The sequence below is a fragment of the Dasypus novemcinctus genome, chromosome 20 (assembly GCF_030445035.2).
Source record: "Dasypus novemcinctus isolate mDasNov1 chromosome 20, mDasNov1.1.hap2, whole genome shotgun sequence".
NCBI lineage: Eukaryota > Metazoa > Chordata > Mammalia > Cingulata > Dasypodidae > Dasypus > Dasypus novemcinctus.
This window is the reverse complement of record NC_080692.1, coordinates 41,393,647-41,419,258: the sequence shown is the minus strand read 5'-3', so window position 1 is coordinate 41,419,258 and position 25,612 is coordinate 41,393,647. Positions and strand designations below refer to the sequence as shown.

The window sequence follows — 25,612 nt, the reverse complement described above, 5'->3', positions numbered from 1 at the left end:
GAGTGATATACAACTAATAGCCAGACACACCACTCTAACAACAGTACATAAAATGAAAGCAAAATGCCTATGAGGTTCACACAAAATCCTTTGATGGCAAGAAAGTAGACTGAGAATTATCTGTCATCCAGTTTCATTTTTAGTGTGACTAAAACGGCTCAACTTCTTATATGTCACCCAGTGAGATTTTACAAAACAGTTCTCTAGTCCTGCCAAATGACATGATTTTGAAACAAACCACAGCAAGCCCAAAAATAAAGAACTTGGATGTTTTTGCTTAACTGAACTAACTCAATGTCATCAACAAAAATTTTACATGAAAAAAATTTAAATCTGACAACGAAGTTCCTCATTGAAACCATTCAAAGTAAGTAAGCGAGGAAAAGATAAATTCTATTACAAAGAGTTTATTAAAGTCTGGGCTATGTTAATAAGCAGACAATAACAAAAACATAATTACTCTCATTTCTGATAAAGTCCAGGCACTGCTGGCCATTAAGGTGAGACAGGTAAATGTCCCTTAGGGGAAGCAGATGTGGCTCAAGCAACTGAGCTCCCGCCTATCACACAAGAGGTCACACGTTTGGTTCCCGGTGCTTCCTAAAGAAGACGAGCGACAGAGAGCTGATGCAATAGGTAGGCACGGTGAGCTGATGCAACAAGCTGACACAACGAGAGATAAAGGAGGAAAAACATAATGAGAGATGTAACAATGCAAGAAGCTGAGGTGGCTCAGGCCATTAGGCACCTCCCTCCCACATCAGAGGTCCCGGGTTTGGTTCCTGGTGTCTCCTGAAGAGAAGACCAGCACATAATGAATGGACACAGCAAATGCAAGCAAAGAGAGAAGAGGGAGAAAGAAATAAATAAAATAAGTCTTTAAAAAAAAAGTCACTTAGCATCCATGGCTCTAGAGAATTACATGCCAGTTAACCTCAAGTTGCAAGGACAACCAAATATGTCCCCACATATTTCCAAATATCTTTCAGGGGGCCATACCATGCGGGTTAATGTCACTGATCTAAACCAAAAATACACATTCATAACATATATAGATGACTTCCTTTAAAGCTTTAGATTTTATAATTTGGCTCAATAAAAATGTGGCTTTGTTGATAACCTGTGTGTAGTGAGCTGGCCCACACTCAGTGCTGCCATGCACAAGGAGTGCTGTGCCACACAGGGTGCCCCCTGCATAGGCGAGCCCCACACGCGAGGAGTGCGCCCCGCAAGGAAAGCCGCCCTGTGCAAAAAAAGTGCAGCCCACCCAGGAGTGGTGCCGCACACATGGAGAGCTGACGCAGCAAGATGATGCAGCAAAAAGAGACACAGATTCCCAGTGCCACTGACAAGAATACAAGCAGACACAGAAGAACACACAGCGAATGGACACAGACAGCAGACAACTGGGGGAAAACGGAGAGAAATAAATAAAAATAAATCTTAAGAAAAAAAGATAACATTAAAAAAAGCTAAAATAGGAGCTTTACAGAGTTATTCATAATGATAAAGATGGAAAGCTCAAGAATGTATATGCATTTTATAAGAATATATATCGGGAAACGGACTTTGGCCCAGTGGTTAGGGCGTCCGTCTACCATATGGGAGGTCCGCGGTTCAAACCCCGGGCCTCCTTGACCCGTGTGGAGCTGGCCCATGCGCAGTGCTGATGTGCGCAAGGAGTGCCCTGCCACGCAGGGGTGTCCCCCGCGTAGGGGAGCCCCACGCGCAAGGAGTGCGCCCCGTAAGGAGAGCTGCCCAGCGCGAAAGAAAGTGCAGCCTGCCCAGGAATGGTGCCGCATGCACGGAGAGCTGACACAGCAAGATGACGCAACAAAAAGAGACACAGATTCCCATACCACTAACAACAACAGAAGCGGACAAAGAAGACACAGCAAATAAACACAGAGAACAGAGAACCAGGGTGGGGTGGTAGGAGAGAGAAATAAATAAATAAATCTTTTTAAATTAATTAATTAATTAATGAAATAAAGCCACAAGGTCAGGAGCTTGTACAGATATTTCTAATTAAATTGGAAATAAATTGTTCTGTTAATGAAACTCCATAATTGTTAAACTTATTAAGGTACTGCCTTTCAACTGGCCACTTTTCAGTTACTTATAATGATAGTGGTCAGTTCTAGAAGAAATGTTTTTACAATGAACTTTCAAGAGAAGGCTCTGGTACAAATATTTCAAACAAAAATGTAAGTGAATTGGAGTTCACATAAGTAAATGGAGTTTTAAAAACTCCATTAATTAAGCATATCCCAAATGTAACTTAGTTGTACCAGCTGGACTCTCCCGCTGATACTTTCACTAGCTGAGGGGGCTCATTCTGGCAGTGCGTGGTCTCCACCCTACTGCTCACAACTGCAGAGAAAGTGTCAGCACCAAAACTGAAACCAAGTTTAGACTAAAATACAAAAAATTGTTTTTACTCACTTGAAATTTTGAGGCAATGTCTGACAGAACCTGCAACTCCTGAGATATTTTCAAAGGGCCCAACTGAATAGTGGCAGCCGAACCTAACGATGAGGTAAGTTCCCACAGGAGTCTAGTCATCAGCTCCTTTTAAAACACGCTCCCCACCTCCATGCCAGAAAGCAAGCTGAGTGGGCTTTTTTAGGATATCGCATGAACGTTTCCTGAGATTGCTCCCACAGACTTCTGGACCAGTTTTACTAATGGGATTGAGATTGAAAGTGTGAGGCGAGTCGTTTTTCAAAGGCTACCTGTCTTAGTTTCCAGGCTGCTTGGGCGAACACCACACTTTGGCCTAAATAACAGGAATTTATTGGCTCAGCATTTCAGAGGCTAGAAGCCTTGTTTCCTCTCAGGTTTGGGAGCATTCTGGTGGCGGAAAAGCACTGGGTTCCTTGGCTTTCCCCTCAGGCGGGGAAGGCCTCTCCTCTCTCTTCCAGTCCCCTGATTTCCTGTTCTGGCCCCTGCCTTTGTCCTTCTCTTCCTCAGGCCTCCAGGAAGAGGATTCTGACCCAGCCTGCTTCAGAGGCCCCACCTGAACCAGAGGAGCTCACCTCCACAGGAGGGGGAAGAGCACGCTGTTTTCTGTGGAACGTGACTCGGCCTGCCACACTACCTTCTGTCCTAGGACCAGGACTTTTCTCCACACTGTGCTACTGAAAAAAATACAGAAAGAGAGTAGATACCAATGTTAATACTGTCATCTACAAGTCCTGTTGTAGAAGCCAAGCCACTTCTGTTCTCCTTACCTCACTGTTTAACAAACAGATGCTATAATTTAGAATTCATAAATTATCAACAAAATATAACTTTTATCCATATTACATACTAGGGTTTATCTTATGTAAGGTTACATTGGATACGAGGACACTAACGTGAAAAAGATAAAAAAAGGAAGTTGAAACTCACTTAGTTCAACCACCTCGTTCTATTTATTAAGGAGGAGAGAGGAAATGTCATGCCCAAGATAACAGGGCAAATATGCAGTCCATCTGGAGCTGAGCCTCACATCTCCTCATTTCTAATCCAATATTCTTCCCGTGCCTCACAAAGCGGGGTGCCTGCGTGAGCAGCCTCCACGCAGCAACTCTCTGGACCCTAGAAAGACGTGAAGGGGCTGCTTCTCCAGCATCCGAGTATTTTAATAGCATGGTTCCCACACAACGTTCCCAAGAGACTGCCTTTCATATTTAAATGAATATGCATTCTTTACCCTAGAAAGGTCTAGGATTTGTCACAAATCTAAAAATAATGATCATGTGTTTGGGTATTTTATGATGGCAAAAGCGAACTTCAAAGAAGGTACACAACTATTGCTTCGAGGGGAAAAAAGGGAGAAAAGGACACATGATTTACGATGGCAACTCCCTCTGTGAACAAAATGTTACTTTTTTCCACCCTAGGATGAGAGAAAAGTAGGAACATATTTCCTAAAATGCCATGTTGCCGAGGGGAAATAAATCTCAGGACCTTTTTTGGAGGGGGGATGATAGAAGCCCCAGTACTGCGATTTGGACCCAGTTCAGAAGTCTGATCCAGTTTAATCTCTTGGCTGAGTTCCCGACTTTGCTGAATTCTCTCCAGAGATCAAGGTCAAAGGGCCCGCCCCCGACAGCAGGCAGCCCTCTCTCCAAGCCCAGGAAAGGCTCGAACTGGGAAAAGAACGCAGAGACAGCGTTTCCTTTTTTATTTCCACAGATCCTCAGTGAACGTTCATCAAGCAGGGCTGCGATGGAAACAGTGTGTTTCCATTTTAAAGAGGAATGTTCACAGGATGAGAAAAGAAACTTGCCGATGTAGAGGGGGCTGGAGTCTGGCTGGGGCTCTGGGAATTGCAGGCTGATGGGCTTTGAGCTTCCAGCAGCATCACGATGTCCTAAGCAAAACATTACCTGCAAATGAGGCCACTATTTAGTAAAAGGTACGGAGCCGAGTGTGAGAAAGGAACAAGCTCAGTCGTTTGGCTCTAGGGAAAACACTGCCTCCTCCCAAGTAGCTGGTTTCCCCCACTGTGGCATTGCTAACTCTGGCAGTTCTCACCACCTGCGTTATTCTCCAAGACAGGGGTTGGTTCATGCTGGCGCAAGAGTACTTAAACCTCATTTTTTCAAACCTGCTGTGTCTTTAGTCAGATCTGTAACTTGCCATAATTTTAAAAATCATCGCCACCACCTGTGACCTGTCCCAATTAGAAAAGCAGTCCTTGCACACCATTTGGCAGTACCAAAGGATCGCCCCGTTTGTTTTGAGACAAGCTTTGCAAAGTCCATGAATACAATTTTAGGTTTCATTCTTCCTTCAAGCTTTCAGAAAAAGCTTGCCACCAGATTTGTTCAAAAGGATTCCGCCTCCCGACAGTGCCTTCTTACCCGGAGACCCTTTCCTTTCATGTTCTAGTAGAGCCTGTGCACCACATTTCTTCAAAAGCCAAGCTTTCCTCCCACCAGCAGAAAGGCAGCTCCTGCAACCTATGGCAATCTGAAACAAAGTCACAACACATGGACATCCCACTTCTAGCTTTAGGACAGTTTGAATTATATTTACTTCAAACATCTTTATTGCTAGGCCTGAATTGGGCAATATTTTGTCATGGTGCTTTTTTTTTTTGGCTCATAAGGAAACCGTTTTCTTTATCCTTGGTGCTAAGATCACAAATGGTCTTTCTCACAGCACTGGAAAACATGACTATGACGCTGAAAACCACGTTTGCTGCCCAGCAAGCATGCATGCCCCAGGACTCTGGAGCAGAAATCAAAGGCATTTCGTTGTGTGAATGGCCTGCAGCTGGAATCTTTCCTTCCAGGCTAACAAGGAGGTGGAGGAGCTGTGCAGCTCCGTGGGCTTGATTTGTGATGGGTGATAAAAATATTCCGTAGCCCCACTCCTCAGAGCCCAAGGCAGTGCTCTCGGACTAGGCACAGAGTAAATGCGTGCTGAGGTCCAGAAAAATCCATGGCCAGGCCCAACAAGAAGACGCATCACCCTCTTGCCTGCTTTTCACCTGAAATATTTTATCTGAAATGACCATTGGGCCTTTGAGGTGAAACAAAAGGGTTGCCGCAAGACCCTGAGCAGTGCAAGGTCCTCCGGGGATTTTTCAGATCCATGTTTAAAATTTTTCTTCTCCAAAAAAAAGACTGAGACAAATGGGTCTATTTATCCATTTATTACAGAGGTGTGTTAACCTATTGAGGAATTTCTGCTCTCTCTTCTCTACATGCCTTTTCCATTTGAAGCCTTATCACTGAACCTAAGTAACCAGATGAAGTTTCGCTTTGTCTTATATGCACCAAAAATGAGCTAGGAGATTATCAAGGATTTCAGAGTATGGATGTTACAGGCTCCATTTTCAGGACAAAATTGGTGGAGAGATAGGGGCGTGCCAGCCGGGCACTAAGCTCTAACCACGGCTCTCGTTCACCGGCTGAGGGATCAGGGGCGTGCTGCTTACCTCATGGCTTCACTGTAACGTGGAACCAATCCCGCCCTCCTCTCAAGGTGGTTGTGAGAATTAGACAAAGACATTGTGTAAAGTGCCTGGCTCGTTATATCATGATCATCATTGCCAATACTACCAGTGCCCAATGAAAAAGACATGCTTAATAGCTATATCTGTTTCACTGGTAAATGAATGAATGAATATTTACAGATGGTTCTCCTAAGATCCCTCTCAATTGCTTCTGATACACTTAAAATATAAAGCAGTGCCTCTCAAATTGTAAGGGATACACTGGTCGCCTGGGAATCTTGTTAAAATACAGACTCTGGGTCAAGAGGCCTGAGGTGGGGCCGGAGAGTCTGCATTTCTAACCATCTCTTAATCAATGAGGACGCTGACCATGCTTGGACTAAAAAGTACTAAGTCATCCTCTAGGAACAGACCAGTTCTTTAAAGATTCACATGAGACCAAAATGTCTAGCCAAATAAAAGGTGAACAACAGTTAAGACACAAATGGTCTTTCCCACCACGGCAACTAACAAAAACAGATTCTCAGCGATATTATCATCTTTGGTCATACGACCAAGGAGCTCCAGTGACCTCATCAATGAACTCACCATGCACACAGAGTTAAGAGTCAAACGGCAGTCCATCTACTTACAAGGGGCCGCTCACACCTGTCTCCACTTTCTCTTGTAAGTCGGAAAATATTTGCTATTGTTTGTGGAATACTGGAAACTAAGCTTTAAATGTCTCCGTAATGAATGTCAGGAGCACACATAAAAACAGCATTTAGTTTCACTTCAGGTGATTAATAAATGCCTCATGCCCATTATGGGCTCCGCGACATAAGCCCGGTGTCGGGGAGGAGGGCCAAGAGAAATAAGGTCCTTGGCTCCAGGGAACTTAGAGTCAGGAGACATGTTGACAGACTGATAGGAACATGAAGGTAATTTGATGCCAAATGAATATAAAACAGGGGAGACTAACCTAGAGAGGTGGCACCAAGCAAGGCTTAAGGCAAGAACTGAAAGATGAACTGTCCAGGCCAGTTACCCAGGAAGAAAGTCTGTGGGGAATATTCCAGGCAGAAGGAAGAGAAAGTTCAAAGACTCAGAAGCAGAAGAGGGCAGAGAGTTCTAGAAGAAGAGAAAGAAGTCCAATATGGCTTCTTTCCACCAGCTAACTATTCATACAGGGAAGACAAAAGGATGGAGAAGCAAGAGTTCCATTTAGATCTGTCAAGATTCAATGAGCTTTTATTTCTAAATGCTTATTATTAACTTTATATGGTACACAGTAATTGCAGAAGGAAGGGAAGAAGGGTAGGAGGGTGTGAGGCAGGGAAGGAGGGAAGGAGGGAGGGGGGAAAGAAAGGAGGGAGGGATGATTGCTGGCAGGCTTCACTCAGCCAGATCACCTGGCAAATGAACAAGGCAGAGTTTCTGTATCAAAAGAAAGATTTCCAAGTTAAAAACAAACAAACAAAAACAAGCAAACAAACAAAAAACCCAGAATAATTTGGTTTCTCCATAAGGCTGTAAAATAATGAATGTTATTTACTTGGAAGTGAGATTTCTGGGAAGGGAGTGAAAGTAATGGTTAAACGATAATACTTCAAGAGTAAAGCACTTTGCAAAACATTATTTGCAAAGCAGCTATTCATTTGACTCCATAAGTTTCAATTATAAAAAGGTGAGTAAGTATAAATTTGCTTCATGATGCTCAGGAATAAGACTTACTGTTTCATTTCTTTATTTTTATAAATCAAATCAACCTATCTTGGGTCCCAACCTACCCTCACTTACCAGGGTTAGTGGGAAATTCAATAGTTCATGGTTTAGAAGGAGGGGGTCCTCCTTCCTGTTATTTGAAGGAAGGTCTTCACAAGAATTCCAGGAGATTACAGAGTATTTGAGATATGAGGGGAGGGACTCTGTGGTGGTTTCCATGACTACCATTGCTCCTTTTTCACTGGGAGATGCTGAGAAACACTGCTCACCATCATTAGGGGAGGCTCTGGGATGCAGTCACAGCTGTTCTGTTGTCTTACCTCAGGCTCAGACACTGGGTAATGCTCTCAAGGTCAAAGCACCCAATCTAGTTCACACAGGCTTCCTGCAGTCACCCTCGTACACACAATGATGGGTGCTACAGGCCAATGGACTCAAGTCTTCATCACTCTTCCCAACATCAAACTGTTTCTTGATAGGGAAACGGATGTGGCTCAACCAACTGGGCTCCCATCTACCTTATAGGAGGTCCAGGGTTCGATGCCCAGGGCCTCCCGGTGAGGGCAAGCTGGCCCACAAGGAGTGCCAGCCCACACAGGTATGACACCCCACACAGGAGTCCTGGCCGATGTAGTAAGGTGGTGCAGCAAGATGATGCAACAAGAGACACAGAGGAGAGAAAATAAGAAGACAGAGCAGAACAGGGAGTTGAGGTGGCCCAAGAGAGTAATCACCTCTCTCCCACTCCTGAAAGTCCCAGGATCGGTTCCTAGAACCGCCTAATGAGAATACAGGCAGACACAGAAGAAAATACAGCAAATGGACACAGACAGCAGACAACAGAGGGAATTGGGGGGGAGGGATTAATCAAGATAAATCTTTCAAAAAAAAAATGAAACTGTTTCTTGATAGAATCAACCATCAATTAATACTGCCTTGGTCCTCTTCTTCTTTGAATCATCAGATTGATCCCCATTAACAGGCCTGAAATACAACACCCAACACTTTCCCACTGGGGCTGAAAATGCCACTTAGCAACCTCTTTGAAACTGCCACTTACTACCCCACTTTTCAGAGTAGCTCCTCCCTTACTGGTTTGTAGAAGTTTCTTGTCTTTCATTCAAAGGCCTATCTCCTCATGTTTATTCATGGGGGACTTGCTGCCGCATGATATATGTTACTTTTTCTTCTCCCCCTTGCAGTACCTGCTAAAGCCAGCTCCAAAAGATCTAGTCACTGAACATTCTAGGCCTCCATTTTAAGACCAAGCATAACTGCAACAGAGCTGAATCCCACCTTTCCAAACTGGATTGGCTGTCACCTCACCCCATCCTTAACCACACCCCAAACTGGATTGGCCCACCTCATCCTTAGCCATACCCTTCAGCCCACCTTCCTCAGATGGTATAAAACCCCACAACCATTTTGTCTGGGGAGACTGAGCAGAGGTGTGCCTCTGGTCTCCTTGCTCATCAACTATGCAATCAACTCTTTTCTTGAAACCCTGGTGACTCAGTATTGCTTTCTGTGCACACTGGACAAACGAATAGACTTGGAAGTAATGATTTGGTGACCACAAAGGGACGACCATAGAAAAGACTGCCTGAGGTTCCATGGTCCTTGCAGGACAGCGTTTCTAGTCATTGACCCTGAGCAGCCACCTAGACCAGTTAGTCCAGTGGCTCAACAACCGGGACTCTCTCCTGTGTCCACTGGTGTTGTCGGCCCTTTGGCATGGTTTAATTTCAAGAAAAGAAACAATTTGGTGAACATACGTCTTTGGGGTGAGTAACTTTGTTAAGGTACCTACTCTTAAGCAAAACCTGTCTGGTCTCTGGTTGTGGATTTGAGTCCCACCTTAGTCCAACCAGGTTATACAGGGTGCAGATCCCAGGCATGTGAGTCAGTTGCTAAAGTGCTCACACTCTGGTTGTGGGTTCAAGTCCCACTCTGGGCTCTGGTTGTGGCTTCGAGTCCAACTCTTGTCTCTCTTCAGTTGGTATACCAGTTGTAACATCTTTTGTTAGTGCACTGTATACAACTCCCCTTCCCCAGAGCATGTCCATACCATAACTAAGAATCAAGGCACAGTACCGTACCTTTCCAATTTCCCATTTGGTCTTTCCGAACTGCTGGTTTAATTTTGAAACCTGTAGTCAATACCAAACAGGTACAGTCATGGGAATTGTTAACAGTACTTTTGACTGCAATCCTTTGCAATGCATTTTGGATAATCAGTCTCTGTTTAGCTATGAACTAATGAGAAAGAAAAGATTAAATCCTTCTGTAACACAGCCTGGCCCCAAAACAAATTAGGATCTGGAGACCAATGGCCAGAAAATGGATTTCTTAACTATAAGGCATTTTTTAATTAGGTTTATCTTATTAAAGAGAAACGTTTTGGTAGAATTGTATCAAATGTTTAAAAAGTTTAGGTGCATTTTCAAGCTTGATCATTCAGAACTTCTGGCCCTGTTCTGGCCTTTTGGGCACCAGGAATCGGGGTGCTTGTGCTTGCTGTGGACAACCTGGCATTAGGGGGGAAGATGGCCCAGAGTCTCCCTAGACAGCAGCAAACCCCTCCCCCACAATGCTCTTTGCCCTCTAAGAAAGCAAAATGCCTTCTAATGTGACTGTTAAGGCTGCCCCAGGAAATGGCAGCAGCTTCTCCAATTGTCCACATCGCATCTTTAGGTGAAATAGATCTTAGGATTTGAAACAGGGACACACGGACACTAGTGATACTAAGGCCACCTTATTTATCTTAAATCCCCTGCCTGCATTAACCCTCCTCTAGGAATACAGAAATAATTCATACGGTGGGTGAATGAACCAAACCAGTTAGGGCAGCTATGGGGGAGGCATAGAAATGTTGCAAGATAAGCCATATTTTGCATAATTTGTCATATAAAATGGGTTCATCACTTACTGTACCACTTTAAGGGAATTCACCTATTTGGACTTATTTTTCCTCTAATAATACTTTTGTGATAGTAGCCACAGTAGCAAGGGGGTAATTGAGTACAACTGCCAAATTTCAAAAGGTCAAATAAGGAAAGAAAAATATCCTTGAAAGCTACAGAAGACTTTTTCTGGATTATGCTTAAGACAAATGAAACAACTGTAGTATATTTCCCATAGCCTGATAGTATGCTTTTGCAGTTGGTTGTCCATAATTTTTAAACGTTTTGAAAACAAAGAGAGTTTTAACCTGCAGTGTAGGAAAAAGAACGGAAAGCTGCTGGGTGCTTTTATATGCCTGCAATTAAATCATAGCTTAGCCATAATAAGAAACCAGACCTTCCTACATGCGCACAGAAAACTGTTTTTGGAAATTACTCAAAATATATCTCACTGAAATACTGATAAAATGGTAAACTGAGAAAAACAATATTTCTGAAAACCATCCCCTAAAACAGCTATGTATTCTGAGTTATCAGTGTTAAGTACAATAAAAACCTAAAATTTTATTCTACTTAGGTATATTCTCCCTAAATTTATATAGGTTACTAATAAATTAAGCTAGCATTATATTTATCATATCTTTAAAATGATGTAAAATGTAAATTTGTACTTAACAAAGTTGAGTTAATACTCTGACACACTTTATTTTAAGAATAAAGTGAATCATAAGACAAGGTAATATTGTCTGTATTTTATGACTTGAATTTTCTGTAATCAAAAAAGAGATTTATTGCACATCATCTAATTTAACCTGTCTTGTAAGTTTACTTAGACAACCTAACTCAGCTTTAACTGACATGGAAACTTAAAATAGGGAATAAGATCTTGGTGTTCTGTACAGGTTGATGTAATACCCTGATACAATTCAGAGTGAACTGGGTATAAAATGAAAAAGTATTTGCAAGGTCTAAATCTAAGATTTATTCCTTTTTGGAAAAGAAAAATTATCCTCATTCAAACTTATAACAGGGGACCTATAAAAATAAACTCTGGAATATATGACCTTCCTCATAAAAGAAACTATGCAAATCAGCCAAGTCTTCAACTTAAACCTTGCACTTAAGAAACTTATTTCTGTAATAAGGAAACTAAGCTTAATTATAATCAATGCCTAAGAGTCACAGACCTCCTTGTTGCTCAAATGTGGTCCCTCTCTAAGCCAAACTCTGCAAATAAACTCACTACCTACCCCACGACACTACAAGGGACATGACTCACAGGAATAAGCCTCCCTGGCACTAAGGGATTAATACCAAATTTTGATCAATGATGCTTTTGAAGAAGGATCTTGGTAAAAAGGGGGAAATTTTTAAAACCAAATGACTAAGAGACTGAGTTGGGACAGCACTCTGTAAGTTACTCTTATGCAGGTCTCAACCAGATGTCACAGGCTGCCACACTGTGCAGGGCCTCAAGCAGCAGTGCTCTTGAAAACCCTGAGGACATCTGGACACTCAAAACCAGGCACATGGTTCATAGAACCAACAATGGGCCCAAGTTTGTATCCCACTAGGGCACATATTTTTCCATGTTTGTATAACCAGAGAAAATAGCATAGACCTTGCCACTACAGGTATTGGAGTTTTAACTCCTACTACTACTCTCCTCGCCTCCCAAGTCCTGACAAAAAAAGTGCATTAAGCTTAATTTTTGACAGTATATTTGCTACCTTAGGATTTGCAGTCCCAGGGTGGGAATATATGTCAAGTAACTATATGTAATCTCACTCTGATCATAGAAAACTATTTTCCAAGGTCATGAGGAATGAATATCTGTGAAAACCACAGGAAACATTTACCTTTTAAAGGTTTGGAAGAAGGCATCTTTGACACCAAGGTCAGAATATTCCAATGTGTAAATAACATTTGGATAAAAGGCCAATATACTCTAGGATATTTGAAGGTAGATCTGTCAATATACCAACCTACTAACCATTTCTGACATGAATAGGCAGTAGGCATAATCATAGCTGGATTAGGATTAACAACAGAACTATTAGCTCCTTGGGGTTGGGTTTGCTTACCATGAAGCAGCTTTATACAATTTAACTGCCAAGATTGAGGAACTTGCCAACTCTACTGCTACTGTACTTGAGGCCATTTGAATCTCTACTGACTCTTTGGCAAATGCTGTGATGGACAATTAGATAGTCTTACACTATCTTTTTTTTTTTTAAGATTTCTTTCTTTCTCCCCGCCCCGTTGTCTGTTTTCTGTGTCTATTTACTGCATCTTGTTTCTTTGTCCGCTTCTGTTGTTGTCAGCAGCACGGGAATCTATGTCTTTTTGTTGCGTCATCTCTCTGTGTGTGCGGCACCATTCTTGGGCAGGCTGCACTTTCTTTCGCGCCAGGCGGCTCTCCTTGCGGGGTGCACTTCTTGCACGTGGGGCTCCCCTACACGAGGGACACCCCTGCGTGGCAGGGCACTCCTTGCGCGCATCAGCACTGTGCGTGGGCCAGCTACACATGGGTCAAGGAGGCCCGGGGTCCTCCCTTGTGGTAGATGGACACCCTAACCACTGGGCCAAGTCCATTTCCCTACGCTATCTTTTTAAAAGAACAAGAAGAAGAATGTGCTGTACAAATACTTCCTGCTGTACTTGGGTAAATACCTCCAGCCAGATTGAGTTAAATATGCAAAAGATGTACAATCAGGCCACTTTTGACTATATACAATTAATAACCCATCTACACAAACCTTGTGGGAGTCAATTTAAAGGTCCTTGTGCAAGGTGTCTTGGCTGTTAGACATTTTAAGTTCAATAATAGTAAGAGTAATAGCAATGCTTATGCTCAGGCCTTTAGTTCTATAACTTGCTATCAAATTTGTATCCCAGAGGCTACAGTTCACTGGACTCTTCTGCTCTACTGCTGTCCTCAGAGAACAGGGTACCAGCCTGTGCCTGAGCAACCAGTCGAAGCAGGGGAAATGGATACCCCAGAGCCACTTCCTCAGCTCAGGACCCAAGAATACCTCCAACAGCATGCTAAGGTGGTCCACTCCTCGAATTCCAACCTATATCTTCAGTTTTCAGGAAGTAGCTAGAGTGGTAGTCACCACTAATCTCTCAAAATAGAGGAATATGTCAACCAAAAAGGGGAGACTGAGGGGAGCACATGTAACTCAAGTGGTTGAGTACGTGCTTCCCATGTACGAGGTCCCTGGTTCAATCCCTGGTACCTCCTAAAAACAAGACAAATGAACAAAAAAAACCAACTCTCATTGGGGAACAGATGTAGCTCAATGGTTGGGTGGCTGAGCATCTGCTTCCCATGTATGAGGTCCAAGGTCCAATCCCCAGTACCTCCTAAAAAAAGGGGGTGGGGGACTGCAATCACCACTTACCAACCCCTTTGAAACTGCCTCTTACTAACCCATTTTTCATCGTAGTCCTTCTGTGGCAATCTGATATTATGAATTCCAAAAAGAGATATAGATTATCTTTGTAAATGTGTCTGCTCCTCTGGGTGTGATACCCTTCGATTGTATTAGATTCAGCTGAGATGCCTTTGATTAAATTATGTTACAATTAGGGCTTTGATTCGACCACGTTATTAGGGCAACTCAGTTTGAGTCCCCACCCACTTGAGGGCTATATAAATGGACATTTATATGCAGAAGCAGATATGCAAGAAAAGAGAGAACTCCACAGACATGGCAGGAAGAGAGATGAACCGTTCACCTGATAGTTTACAGCTGACCTTTTGAAGCACAAGAGCAGCTAAGACCAAAAAGAAACAAGCTCTCCAGCCTACAGCTGAGATCAGAAGTTGGGCCCATGGAACCTTAAAAGGAAACAGGAAGGCTGAACCTTCACAGATATCAGCAGCCATCTTGCTTCAACAGGTGGCAACAGACATTTGGTAAGAAAGTACCTCTTGTGGTACCTTGAGTCGGACTCTTTAGGGCCTTGTGACTGTAAGCTTCTACCCCAAATAAATATCCTTTATTAAAAACCAACAGATTCCTGGTACTTTGCATCAGCACCCCTTTGGTTGACTAAAACATCCTCCCTTATTGGTTTGTAGAATTTTCTAGAAGTTTCTACTTCCCTTTTTGTTCAAAGGCTTATCTCCTCAAGTTTATTCATGGGAGGCTGAATGCCTCATGAGATAAATTACTGTTTTTTTCTTCCCTTTGCAGTACCTGTTAAAGCTGGCTCCCATCAATTCTAGTTACTGAGCATGCTCCACTTAACCCCACCTCTCCCAAACTGAATGGGCTGATCTCACCCCATCTTTAACCATTCCCTTAAGCCCACCTTACCCGAGATGTTATAAAACCTCAGCATACATATTTTTGTGTGTGGGTGGGGGGGGAGACCAATGCGAGGTGTGCCTCTAGTCTTGCTAGTTGACTATGCGATAAACTTTCTTTTCTTGAAATCCTCATGACTCAGTATTGGCTTCTGTGCACGTCAGGCAAGTGAATCCACTTGATGGTAACTGGACCAAGGGGTAAAGCGTGCTCTAGAACCATTTAGACTTTAAGAAACACTGCTGGGCTCATTTTCTGGGGTGAGAGTGATAGATAACAGGAGATGCTTTATGCTTCCTGGTCAAAATCACAGGGGCAAAATTAAAACCCAAAACATCAAGTACTTTTTTCTTAGTTCACAATTCTGATAAAGAAATTTATTTTTCTCTATAAACCAAAAGCTATTTCTACAAACTTATAGTCACATGTCAATTTGATATAAACATTGCCACCTTTTCATTCCCTCCTCACAGAGCCTCCCCGTAACCATTTGTATTCCTTTCTTCCACTCTCACTACACGAACAGATTTTAATCCTTTGATACTTTGCTTCAGCTCCCTTCTTTTCAATCCCTTTTTGCACCTGCTATTTGTCTCAGACTCTCTGATACTCACTACCTCCTTCTGTTTGAGAACTTCCCGAGTCATTTCTACCCTGAGTTTACTGACTTTCCTTTTACCCTCCCTCCACGATCTACCACTGCTGGATAATTCCAGGGTGCTTGGGTCGCCTTCATTCTTCTGTGTATTGACGGAGTGTAATGACGGAAAGGCAATTCCTCCTAAGTGAGCTCAGCCTGTTCCCATTACTCATGACATACATTTTTCCCTGTTATTCTCTCTGCATATCTTTGATCACCTTTATCCAAGCATACAGACAAGTAATGAGAAAAATATAATGAACACCCTTTTACTTATCTTCCAACTTTGTCAAATTTAACATTTTGCAATATTTTCTTCAGATTTCCATTTCTTAATCATTGCAAACAAAACTGAAGTCCAGGGTTTGATAATTTGATCCCAGTCCCCTCCCTCCCTCCTAAAAAGCACATGTGACATTGGCAGACTTTTTAAATTTTGGTCAATATGATGGATGACAAATGTCCTCTTATTTTAACATGCATTTCTTCAGTCATTAGTTGAGTTTGAACATTCTTTGCTTAGTGGCTCTTTTAGTTTCCTGGCTGCTAAAGCAAGTACCGTGCAATGGGCTGACTTAGACAATGGGAATTTCTTGGCTCAAGGCTTTGAGGCAAGGAGAATCCAAAATCAAGCAGTCATCAAGGCGATGCTTTCTCCCAGAAGACCGGCATTCTGGGGCTGGCTGCTGGTGATCCTTGGTCCTTGGCTTTTCTGTGACATGGCAGTGCACATGGCAGCCTCTCCTGGCTGCTCCTTTCTCTTCCACTGACTTTAAGCTTCTGGCTGCTCCCTCCCTTCTCTTTCTCTCTCTCTCTCTCACTCACTCTCTCATCTTTTTCATTGGGCCACATCTTAAATCAAGTAACCTAATCAAGACATACTATTTACAAAAGTTCACAGCCTCAGGAATGGATTACATTTTCCAGGGTACATAGGTACAAACCACCACAGAGGCCATTCAGGTGTCCTCCTAGGGGACTATCCTTCCTAAAGTACCATCTTCTGCAGTTCTTTCATTGTGGGTTTATTAGTAAGCTCAGTCTTTGCCTTAAAAAGTCTTTATTGTGGGGAGTGGATGTGGCTCAAGCAGTTGAGTGCCTTCTTCCAAATGGGAGGTCCCGGGTTCAGTTCCCAGTGCCTCCAAAAACAACAGCAGCAGCAGCAGCAAACAAACAAACAAAAAAAACTCAAGGGAGCCAGTGTGGCTGGTTGAACACCAGCCTCCCACAAGGTCCCAGGTTCAATCCCTGGTTTCAGCGCCTCAAATGAACTTTTAGCTGGATATAGAATGCCAGGTTGCCAGGTAGTGTCCTGCAGCAATTTGAGGATATAATTTCATTATTTCCCACTCATTATCATTGCTCATGAAGTCTCTGTCAGACTAATATTCTTTTGTAAATAGTCTCTATTTTCTCTCCGGTCACTTAGATTACAGCTTCATTGTATTTTCTTTTCTTCCCCTCCCCCTCCCCACTATTTTTCCTGTATCCATTCGCTGTGTGATCTTCTGTACCTATTTCTCTTTTTGTCTTCTCGTCTCCTCTTTCTCCTCTAGGATTTCCTGGGATTCAATCCTGGGGACCTCTGATGTGGAGAGAGTTTCCCTGTCAATTGCACCACCTCAGTTCCTGGTCTCTGCTGCACTTCACCTTGACTTTCCCCTTTGTCTTTCTTTTGTTGCACCATCATCTTGCTGCATAACTCACTTGCACAGGCACTGGCTCACCATGCGGGCATGCTTTCTCTTCTTTTTCACCAGAAGACCCCAGGGATTGAACCTGGGACGTCCCATATGGTAGGTGGAGGCCTTATCACTTGAGCCACATCCACTTCCCTCTGGTCACTTTTATGATCTCTTTGGCTTTAGCAAAATGTCTCATTTGCTATTTAACCCATCCATTTAGTATTTTGGGTTTTATTTTTGTACTAATTCCTACTCACATTAGGTTTTCCACCATCCCCCACCTCCAAGCCTTTTATACTTTTGCGTGAACAGTATAAAAACTCATCTTCAGTGGGAGTTTGTCCATGCAAATCCTATGTTATCTGAGTTGAGGCCATATTTTTCCAAAGAGGTTTTGTATTTGCTTCTGCCAGGTGTCACAGAGATAGAGCCTTCTATGTAGTATGAATTTAAAGCCAACACTTACCCACAGTGCAGGCCTACGTTTACTGACGCCAAATGAAATTTTGAACCACCAAAGCCCAAACTGAGGCAGACAAATTTTCTCATAGCCGCCTGTCTTGATGGGTGGATGCCTTTCTTGGCTACTCTCTTAATACAGCCCTTCAGGAGTCTAGCCTCGATGCAGCGATTTCCTCTCAAGCTCCCTAACTCACCTAGGCTGGTTCACATAGTGCTTACCTCCTGTACTCTCCACGCGTGATATATGCTAGGGCTCTCAGTCTAAAGCGCCAAGACAGACGCCCCGCCCCATCCCGCATGCCCCCACTCCCACACACACACACAGACAAGCACACGCAGAAACGCAAGCTACCATCACGCTCCTGTTCAGGGAAGCATCACCTTATGCTCAGAAGGGTCCTAGGGTTAGTCTAATTTGCCACATCAGAACCAAAATCCTCTCTCTATTTACTTCCATAACAGGTACATGAGACCCATTTCGTTGGGGAAAGTGGGATTTCTTGTATTGCAGAAGAAGTAACCATTGAGGCAGGAGTCAAATAGCAAAGTTCCTATAAGATGAAACGCCTACACTTTTCAAAGGAGAAGGAAGAAAACAAGCCCTCAAAATCCACAAACTTGGTTGCTGAGAGACAGAAGCTGTGATAAACCAGTGGGAGGAGAAGGGAGAGACTTCTAAGAGGAGAAAGTGGCATTTTGGACCAGGATGGGTAAGTTTGCAATACCTTCTAGGGACAGATGCTTTTAATGCAGGGGCCAGGTGCTCCTGGCCTGAGAGGGGGGAGCACTCTGGTTTTTCCTGGATAGCTCTTGCTCTCAATCTCTCCAAATTCTCACACCTTCCGCATCAGTAGCAGCTCAAGAATTTTGTAATAAGAGGGACTTAGGAGCAATGATGGGATTGGAAGAGATGGTAAAGAGTTATCTTGAGCTGAGTTTACGGAGCAACCACACAATTTGTACTTAGACTGCATGTTACAGGTCAACCAAAATAACAAAGCCTTTGAAAGTTACTCACTGGTAACATCAATTTCAGAAATGTCTGTTGTCTTTATCAAATATATACTTTTAATCTGAAATGGTTTTGGGGCTAGGGATGGATTGATTCTGAAAAAAATCCCACGTCACCCTGACCTTCAATCTTAGCAGATGACCTCAACTCCCAACTTGTCAAAAAAAGTGAACTCACCAGCCAAGAACTTCTTTAGTTTCCTCATTTATAAAACAGGGATGTTCAATAGTTCCTATCTTCTAGAGCTGTTGTAAGGATTAAATGATTTATGATATGCAAATGGTACAAAGTCAGCACTAAATGTTACCTATTGTAATTATTATTTTTCAACACCCCCATCTATAACCTGCATCCGTACCCACAAATTTCCCTTTTCTTCCTGCTGCAACAAAAGTGATGTCTCTTCTCCTGTGAAAGCCATCTATACTCTGGAGATCCCACCTTTTCCAGCTGTAGCAGTTTGATATGGCTATGAATTCCAAAAATACATACTGGATTATGTTTGTAAACTGGTCTGTACCTGGGTGTGATTAAATTATGACTAGGGCTTTGACTGGGTCATGTCAGTAGGTCGTTGAGTCCCTGCCCCCTTGGTGGGTGGAGACTCACAGATAAAACTACAGGACAGAGAAGAGAAGTTAGTTGGAATTTTAATGTTAGGAGTTTTGATGCTGGAGGCCCAGGAAGTAAGCACACAGAGGAGCTCAGTTGTGAGGAAAGAGAAGCAAGACCAGGAAGAGAGGAACCCAGGAAGCCTGAATCCTGGCAGATGTCAGCAGCTATTTTGCCCCAACAAGTGGCAAAAGACTTGAAGTAACTTGTGCTCTATGGCCTGGTAACTGTAAGCTTCTACCCTAAATAAATACCCTTTATAAAAACCAACCAATTTCTGGTATTTTGCATCAGCACCCCTTAGGCTGACTAAAACACCAGACTTCAAGGGGACATGCTATTATCAGTTACTTTCCCCCATTTCTCTATCCTCAAACTCTTCTTCATTGGCTCTTTTGCTATCACGAGAAACTAAAGTTCAGGCTCATTTGCATCTCCACAATAATAAAGCTATATTTTAAATAAATATATTCTTAATTTTTTAGGCAGACTTGCTACATACTAGTTATAGTCCAAAACTGAACTCATGATCTCTACATCTCTCAGTTCTCAGACACAACTGATCCAATTTCTCTTTAAGTGGGGAGTCCCCTAACATTCACCATGGAATTAATAAACTCCTGTATTAGTCAAGAAAAATTAGGTTATTATGCAGTAACAAATAACCTCTCATCGTCAGTCGGCTAAAATAAAGTTTATTTCTCACTCAAATTATATATCCACTACACGCCGGTGCGACCTCGGCTCCATGTCTCACTCATGAACCTCGGCTGACAGAGGACCCGATATCAGGAACAATCCTAAGTCATGGCAGCAGTGGGAAGGGGAGAGAAAGGGCAAGGAGGGCAATGCTTCTTAAATGTTTCCACTTGGAAGTGTACATCACATCCACTAACCTATCACTCAGCCATGCCTAACTTCCAGAGGTAGAGAAGCACACTCTGCCATATACTCAGGAGAGAACTGAAAATAATTACGAGTAGCCCTTATTCCTACTACATCTACTTTCTTTTGACTAAGAAACAGGACTAGTAAACTGCTGCTGTTATCTTTTGTTCTTATCCTATTTTCATTAATAACTTCCTATAGGGCAAAATATATATATACAGGGAAACGGATGTGGCTCAACCAATTGGGCTCGTGTCTACCATATAGGAGGTCCAGGGTTTGATGCCCAGGGCCTTCTGGTGAGGGCAAGCTGGCCCATGTGGCGAGCTGGCCCACGCAGGAATACCGCCCCACGCAGGAAAGCCCCACTTCATGGGAATCCCACCCAGCGTGGGAAAGCCACACTGTGCAGGAGTGCCTGATGACACTGAGAGCTGGTGCAGCAAGATGATGCAACGAGAGACACAAAGGAGAGAAAATAAGAAGATGTAGCAGAACAGAGAGTTGAGGTGGCACAAGAGAGTAATCGCCTCTCTCCTACTCCAGAAGGTCCCAGGATCGGTTCCCAGAGCCGCCTAATGAGAATACAAGCAGACACAGAAAAACCACAGTGAATGGACACAGAGAGCAGACAATGGGGAGAGGTGGGGGGGATGAAATAAATAAATCTTAAAAATATATATATATATACACACACACACACACAATTTAGCAACAAGAACAAAAAAATATAATGCTTGCAAAAATCCCATAAAACATCTCTATCCAAAAATTATGCTCACCCACTATGTGATATTATTTTTATATTGTAATATAAATTATTTCTTCATATTACTGTTTAATATATATATTTTTAGGAAAAGCCTCATCTTTCGTCTTTGAACCTGCCCCTAACGGTCATCATCTCTACCCCAAGGGAGATACAAATGGTGCCAGAACATCTACCTCTGATTTTTAAAAAGACATATGCTGAGTCCAAAGTGTCTGCCCTCCAAAACCAAGTGAGCCATGTCAGACTAGGGGTTTCTAGAGTGTCTGGGCTTTCAAATTCCAGCTTCAAAGACTAAACAAGAAATAATATAACTCTTATGTATAGGCAATGCATGGGAAAGGGAAAGAAAAGAACAGGATATAGAATAGCACTGCAAAGTATAGTTTGCTATATAGTTTTGAATATTGAACAATGTTCATATTTTAGATATTCAAAATAATAAAATTAAGTCCATGTAGATGGAGGAAAAAATTCAAACAACTGGAAATTGAATTTTCTTAAAATAAGTATTTTAAAAAGCCCAGGAAATAGGGGTACATTTATCAAAATATGTACACGATCTGTCCGAAGAAAACTATAAAACACAGCTGAGAGAAATTAAATAACACAAATAAATGGAGATACATGGTATATCCATGGATTGGAAGCCAATATTAACTATTTTTCCCAAATTGTTCTACAGATTCAAAACAAACCCAATCAAAATCTCAGCAAGCCTATTTCTAGAAACTGACAAGGTGCCTCTAAAATTCATATGGAAATGCAAAAGAGCTAGAAAAGCCAAAAACAATCTTGAAAAAGAACAAAGTTGGAGGACTGATGCCATCTGATTTCAGGACTTACTATAAATTTACAGTAATCAAGACAATGAGGTACTGGCATAGGGACAGGCATAGAGATCAATGGAACAGAACAAAGTACAGAAATAGATCTGCACATATATGATCAACGGATTTTTGACAGAATTATCAAGGTAATTCCTTGAGGAAAGGATAGACTTTTCAGTAACTGGTGTTGTAACTAGGTACCCGAACAGAAGAAATGAATCCCGACCCTACTTCATGCCATACACAAAAATTAACTTGAATCAGAGGCCTAAACACAAAAACTAAAACTATAAAACTTCAGCAAAAAACATAGAAAACCTTCATGAATTTGGAGTAGGCAAAAATATTTTTAGACAGGACACAAAAAACTCAGGCCATTGAAGAAAAAGTTAATAAATTAGACTTCATTAAAATAAAAAATCATCTGCTTTTCAAAAGACATTGTAAAGGGAAGTAGCTGTGGCTCAACTGATTGGGCTCCTGTCTACCATATGGGAGGCCCTAGGTTCGCATCCCGGGGCCTCCTTGTGAAGGCAGGCTGGCCCGCACCCATGGAGAGCTAACAGCCCGTGCCCGCAGAGAGCTGGCACAGCAAGATGACGCAACAAAGGGAGACAAGTGAAGAATGCACAGCAAATGGACACAGAGAGCAGACAGAAAGCAAGCCTCAGGGCAGGGGGAAGGATAAATTAAAACAATTTTTTAAAAGTTAAAAAATAAAAAATAAACAAAAGACATTGTAAAGAAAAAGGCAAACCACAGAAAATATAGTAAACTTGTATAACATAAAAATAAGAAAGAAAATGGTAATTTAAAAATGAGCAATTTGGAATAAACTACACAGAAGATATACAAATGGCTACTAAGCATATGAAAAGATGCTTAACATCGTTATTCATCAGGGAAGTACAAATCACAGTAAGATACCACTACACACCAACTAAAATAGTTAAAATTAACAAGGAAGACAATAGCGAGTTTTGATGAGACTGTGGAACAATTGGAACTTCATACACTGATGGTGAAAATGGTATAATTTGGCAGTTTCTCATAAAGTTAAATACACTTATATTTATCACATCACCCAGCAACTTGCCTGGGTATTTACCCTAGAGGAATGAAAACACACGTCCAAACAAAGACTTTTACACAGGTGTTCTCGGCGCTTTATTCGTAATAGCCCAAAACTGGAAACATACCAGCCAGCCATCACAGGTGAATGTGGTATGTCCACACAATGGAACACTATGCATGTATAAAAAGAATGAACTGATACATGCAACAATATAGATGAATAAATTAAAAAAACAAGCTGAGGGAAGCAGCTGTGGCTCAAGCGGTTGGGCACCCGCCTACCACACGGGAGGCCCTGGGTTTGGTTTCTGGTGCCTCCTAAAGACAAGCAAGGCAGCAAGCTGACACAATGGGCTGGCACAAGAAGATGATGCAACAAGATGATACAACAAGGAGACACAACAATGAGAGACACAACAAGCAGGAAGCAGATGTGGCTCAAGCAATTAGGTATCTCCCTCCCACATGGGAGGTCCCAGGTTCGGTTCCTGGTGCCTCCTAAAAGAAGACAAGCAGACAGCAGTGCAAACAACAATGAGGGGGAAGGGGATAAAATAAATAAAATAAAATAATAAATCTTTTAAAAAAATAATTCTTTAAAAAAAAAAAAAAGGCCTGGCACTAAAGAGTACATACAACATGATTCCATTTTATGAAACTCTAAAAAAAGAGTTTAATTTCAAATCTCCCAAGTGGTTGCTTGGGAGAAGTGATGGGAATGCAACTTAACAAGAACTTTTGGGGATGATGGGACGGTACTCTGCCCAGGACTAGGTCTTTGTTTCTAAATATCTCCCCTTAGAAGACAACAACGATCCTTGGAAAAATGAGCCTAGAACAACCTGTTATGCCAGACAGGAAGCACACAGAAACTAATGGGGACATGTCAAAGAGAAAGAGGGAAGGTAGAAGAATGCCAACTAATAAATAGAGAATTTATTGTATGAGCTCCACAGTAATAACTAATTCGGCTAGCATTATCAATGGAAGCTAAAGCCACTGATGAAAGACAGATGGAAAACAAGACAGAGAAACATGTCTAACAACAACTTAAATGATCAAACTTAACATCAACATTGGACAGAATGAAAAGTGGTTGTGGCTCAAATGATAGAGCCATATGGACCGTCCAGGTTCAAACCCACGGCCTCCTGACCTGTGTAGACCTGGCCCATGCGCAGTGTGATGCACACAAGGAGTGCCCTGCCACGCAGGGCTGTCCCCTGTGTAGGGGAGCGCCACATGCAAGGAGCGCACCCTGCAAGGAGAACCGCACTGTGCGAAAAAGTGCAGCCCGCCCTGGAGTGGTGCTGCACACACAAAGAGCTGCTGCAGCAAGATGACACAACAAAAAAGCAACAGGTCCCTCATGACAAGAATGCAAGTGGACACAGAGGAACACACAGCAAATGGACACAAAGAGCAGACAACGGGAGGCGCGGCGGGGAAGGGGAGAGAACTGAAATAAATCTTTGGGAAAAAAAAAACTTGGATAGATTGATATCATGTGCCTCCTCACGTATTACAAAACAAAAACCGTCATCATGAAGGACAAAATACTACTACTACTACTAATAAGGCTGAGGAGCAGTAAAAGGATATCAAAAGAGCATGACAAATAAATGCATTGCTGGCTCCCTGAGTGGGTCATCATTTGAAAAGCTGCTAGAAAGGACATTAGGACCAATGGGGGGAAATTTGAACATGAACCACTTATTAGATAATAGTGGTTTAAGAATATTCAGTTCCTTGGGTGTGATCGTTGTACTCTGTCTTCTGAGGAGATACAAGCTGAAGTATTTGGGCATATTGTCTACAGGTAGTACTCAAACAGTTCAGCAAAACGTGTATGGAGACAGAGACAGAGAGAGAGACTGAGGGTTTTCTACAAAAGGCAGAAAACCAAAAAACACCCATCCAGTAACTTACGTACACGAGGTAATTTCACCTTTGTCAGAGCTGAAAAGGACCACGGGTAATGCTAATAGCTGATTAGTGCTGCCTTAAGCAGAGAATGAAAAGGACAATGGAATAACCCAACTCGTCTGTTTCTTCGTATCCGGAAACTCAAGTCACTGTTAATCAAAGGAGGCCAAAAAGCAGTGCTTCAGGGTTTGAGTGTCTATTTCAACCAAATGGGACCACAGGCATCTAGTTGCTCAAGCCAGAAACCTCATCCCACATTATAAGACACCACTAAAATCTGATCATGTCCCACGCACACTAACTGCCTTGCAAACCGTAGAAATGATCCCTGAAAGTGGAGTCTTACTAACTGCCTCGCAGCGGCTTTCTCGGGACAGCGTCTGTGTTGCAGCTCTAGATGCCCCGGATGCCCCAGCACCTCACCTCCCTGCCTTGCTTTGTGTCTCTCCCTCATCACCCTCCCTCCTTCCCAAGGCTCTTCAATGTGCTCATCATTTGCCTGGATAAATTCCCTCACTAGAGACGAGGTTCAATGCCCTGCTCCATACTCCCATAGCTCTTTTACTAACTTCCCTTTCGTTCACAGTCATCCCACTTCAATACGCGTGTCTTCCTGGCTAGACCGTAACTTCTTTGAAACAGTTTTATGTTTTGTTCATTTCCAGAGCCCTAATGTCTAGACGGGCGTGGAACTTAAGTGTTGAAATTCCTGTTGGCTGTACTCTGAAGGTGACTGCAGGCCTGGTCTATCAGATGGAAGACAGGCAGACAATGCATCGGTTTTAGGTTATGCTGCAGTAACAAATAACCCATCAGTGGCCTAAAACAATACATC

At 42.5% G+C, this 25,612-nt stretch overlaps 1 protein-coding gene across 2 annotated transcripts in view; it reads right to left on the bottom strand.

The window, feature by feature from the left end:
- AEBP2 (AE binding protein 2) overlaps positions 1–25,612 on the bottom strand; it is a 153,638-nt gene that overhangs the window by 25,526 nt on the left and 102,500 nt on the right. The window contains exon 9 of one of the 2 annotated variants that reach the window (XM_023583027.3): positions 3,039–3,140. The exons of the other annotated variant lie outside the window; for it this stretch is intronic. Within the exon in view, the coding sequence (XP_023438795.2) occupies positions 3,039–3,140 (102 nt within the window). The remainder of the gene's footprint in view (positions 1–3,038; positions 3,141–25,612) is intronic. 2 annotated transcript variants of the gene reach the window in all.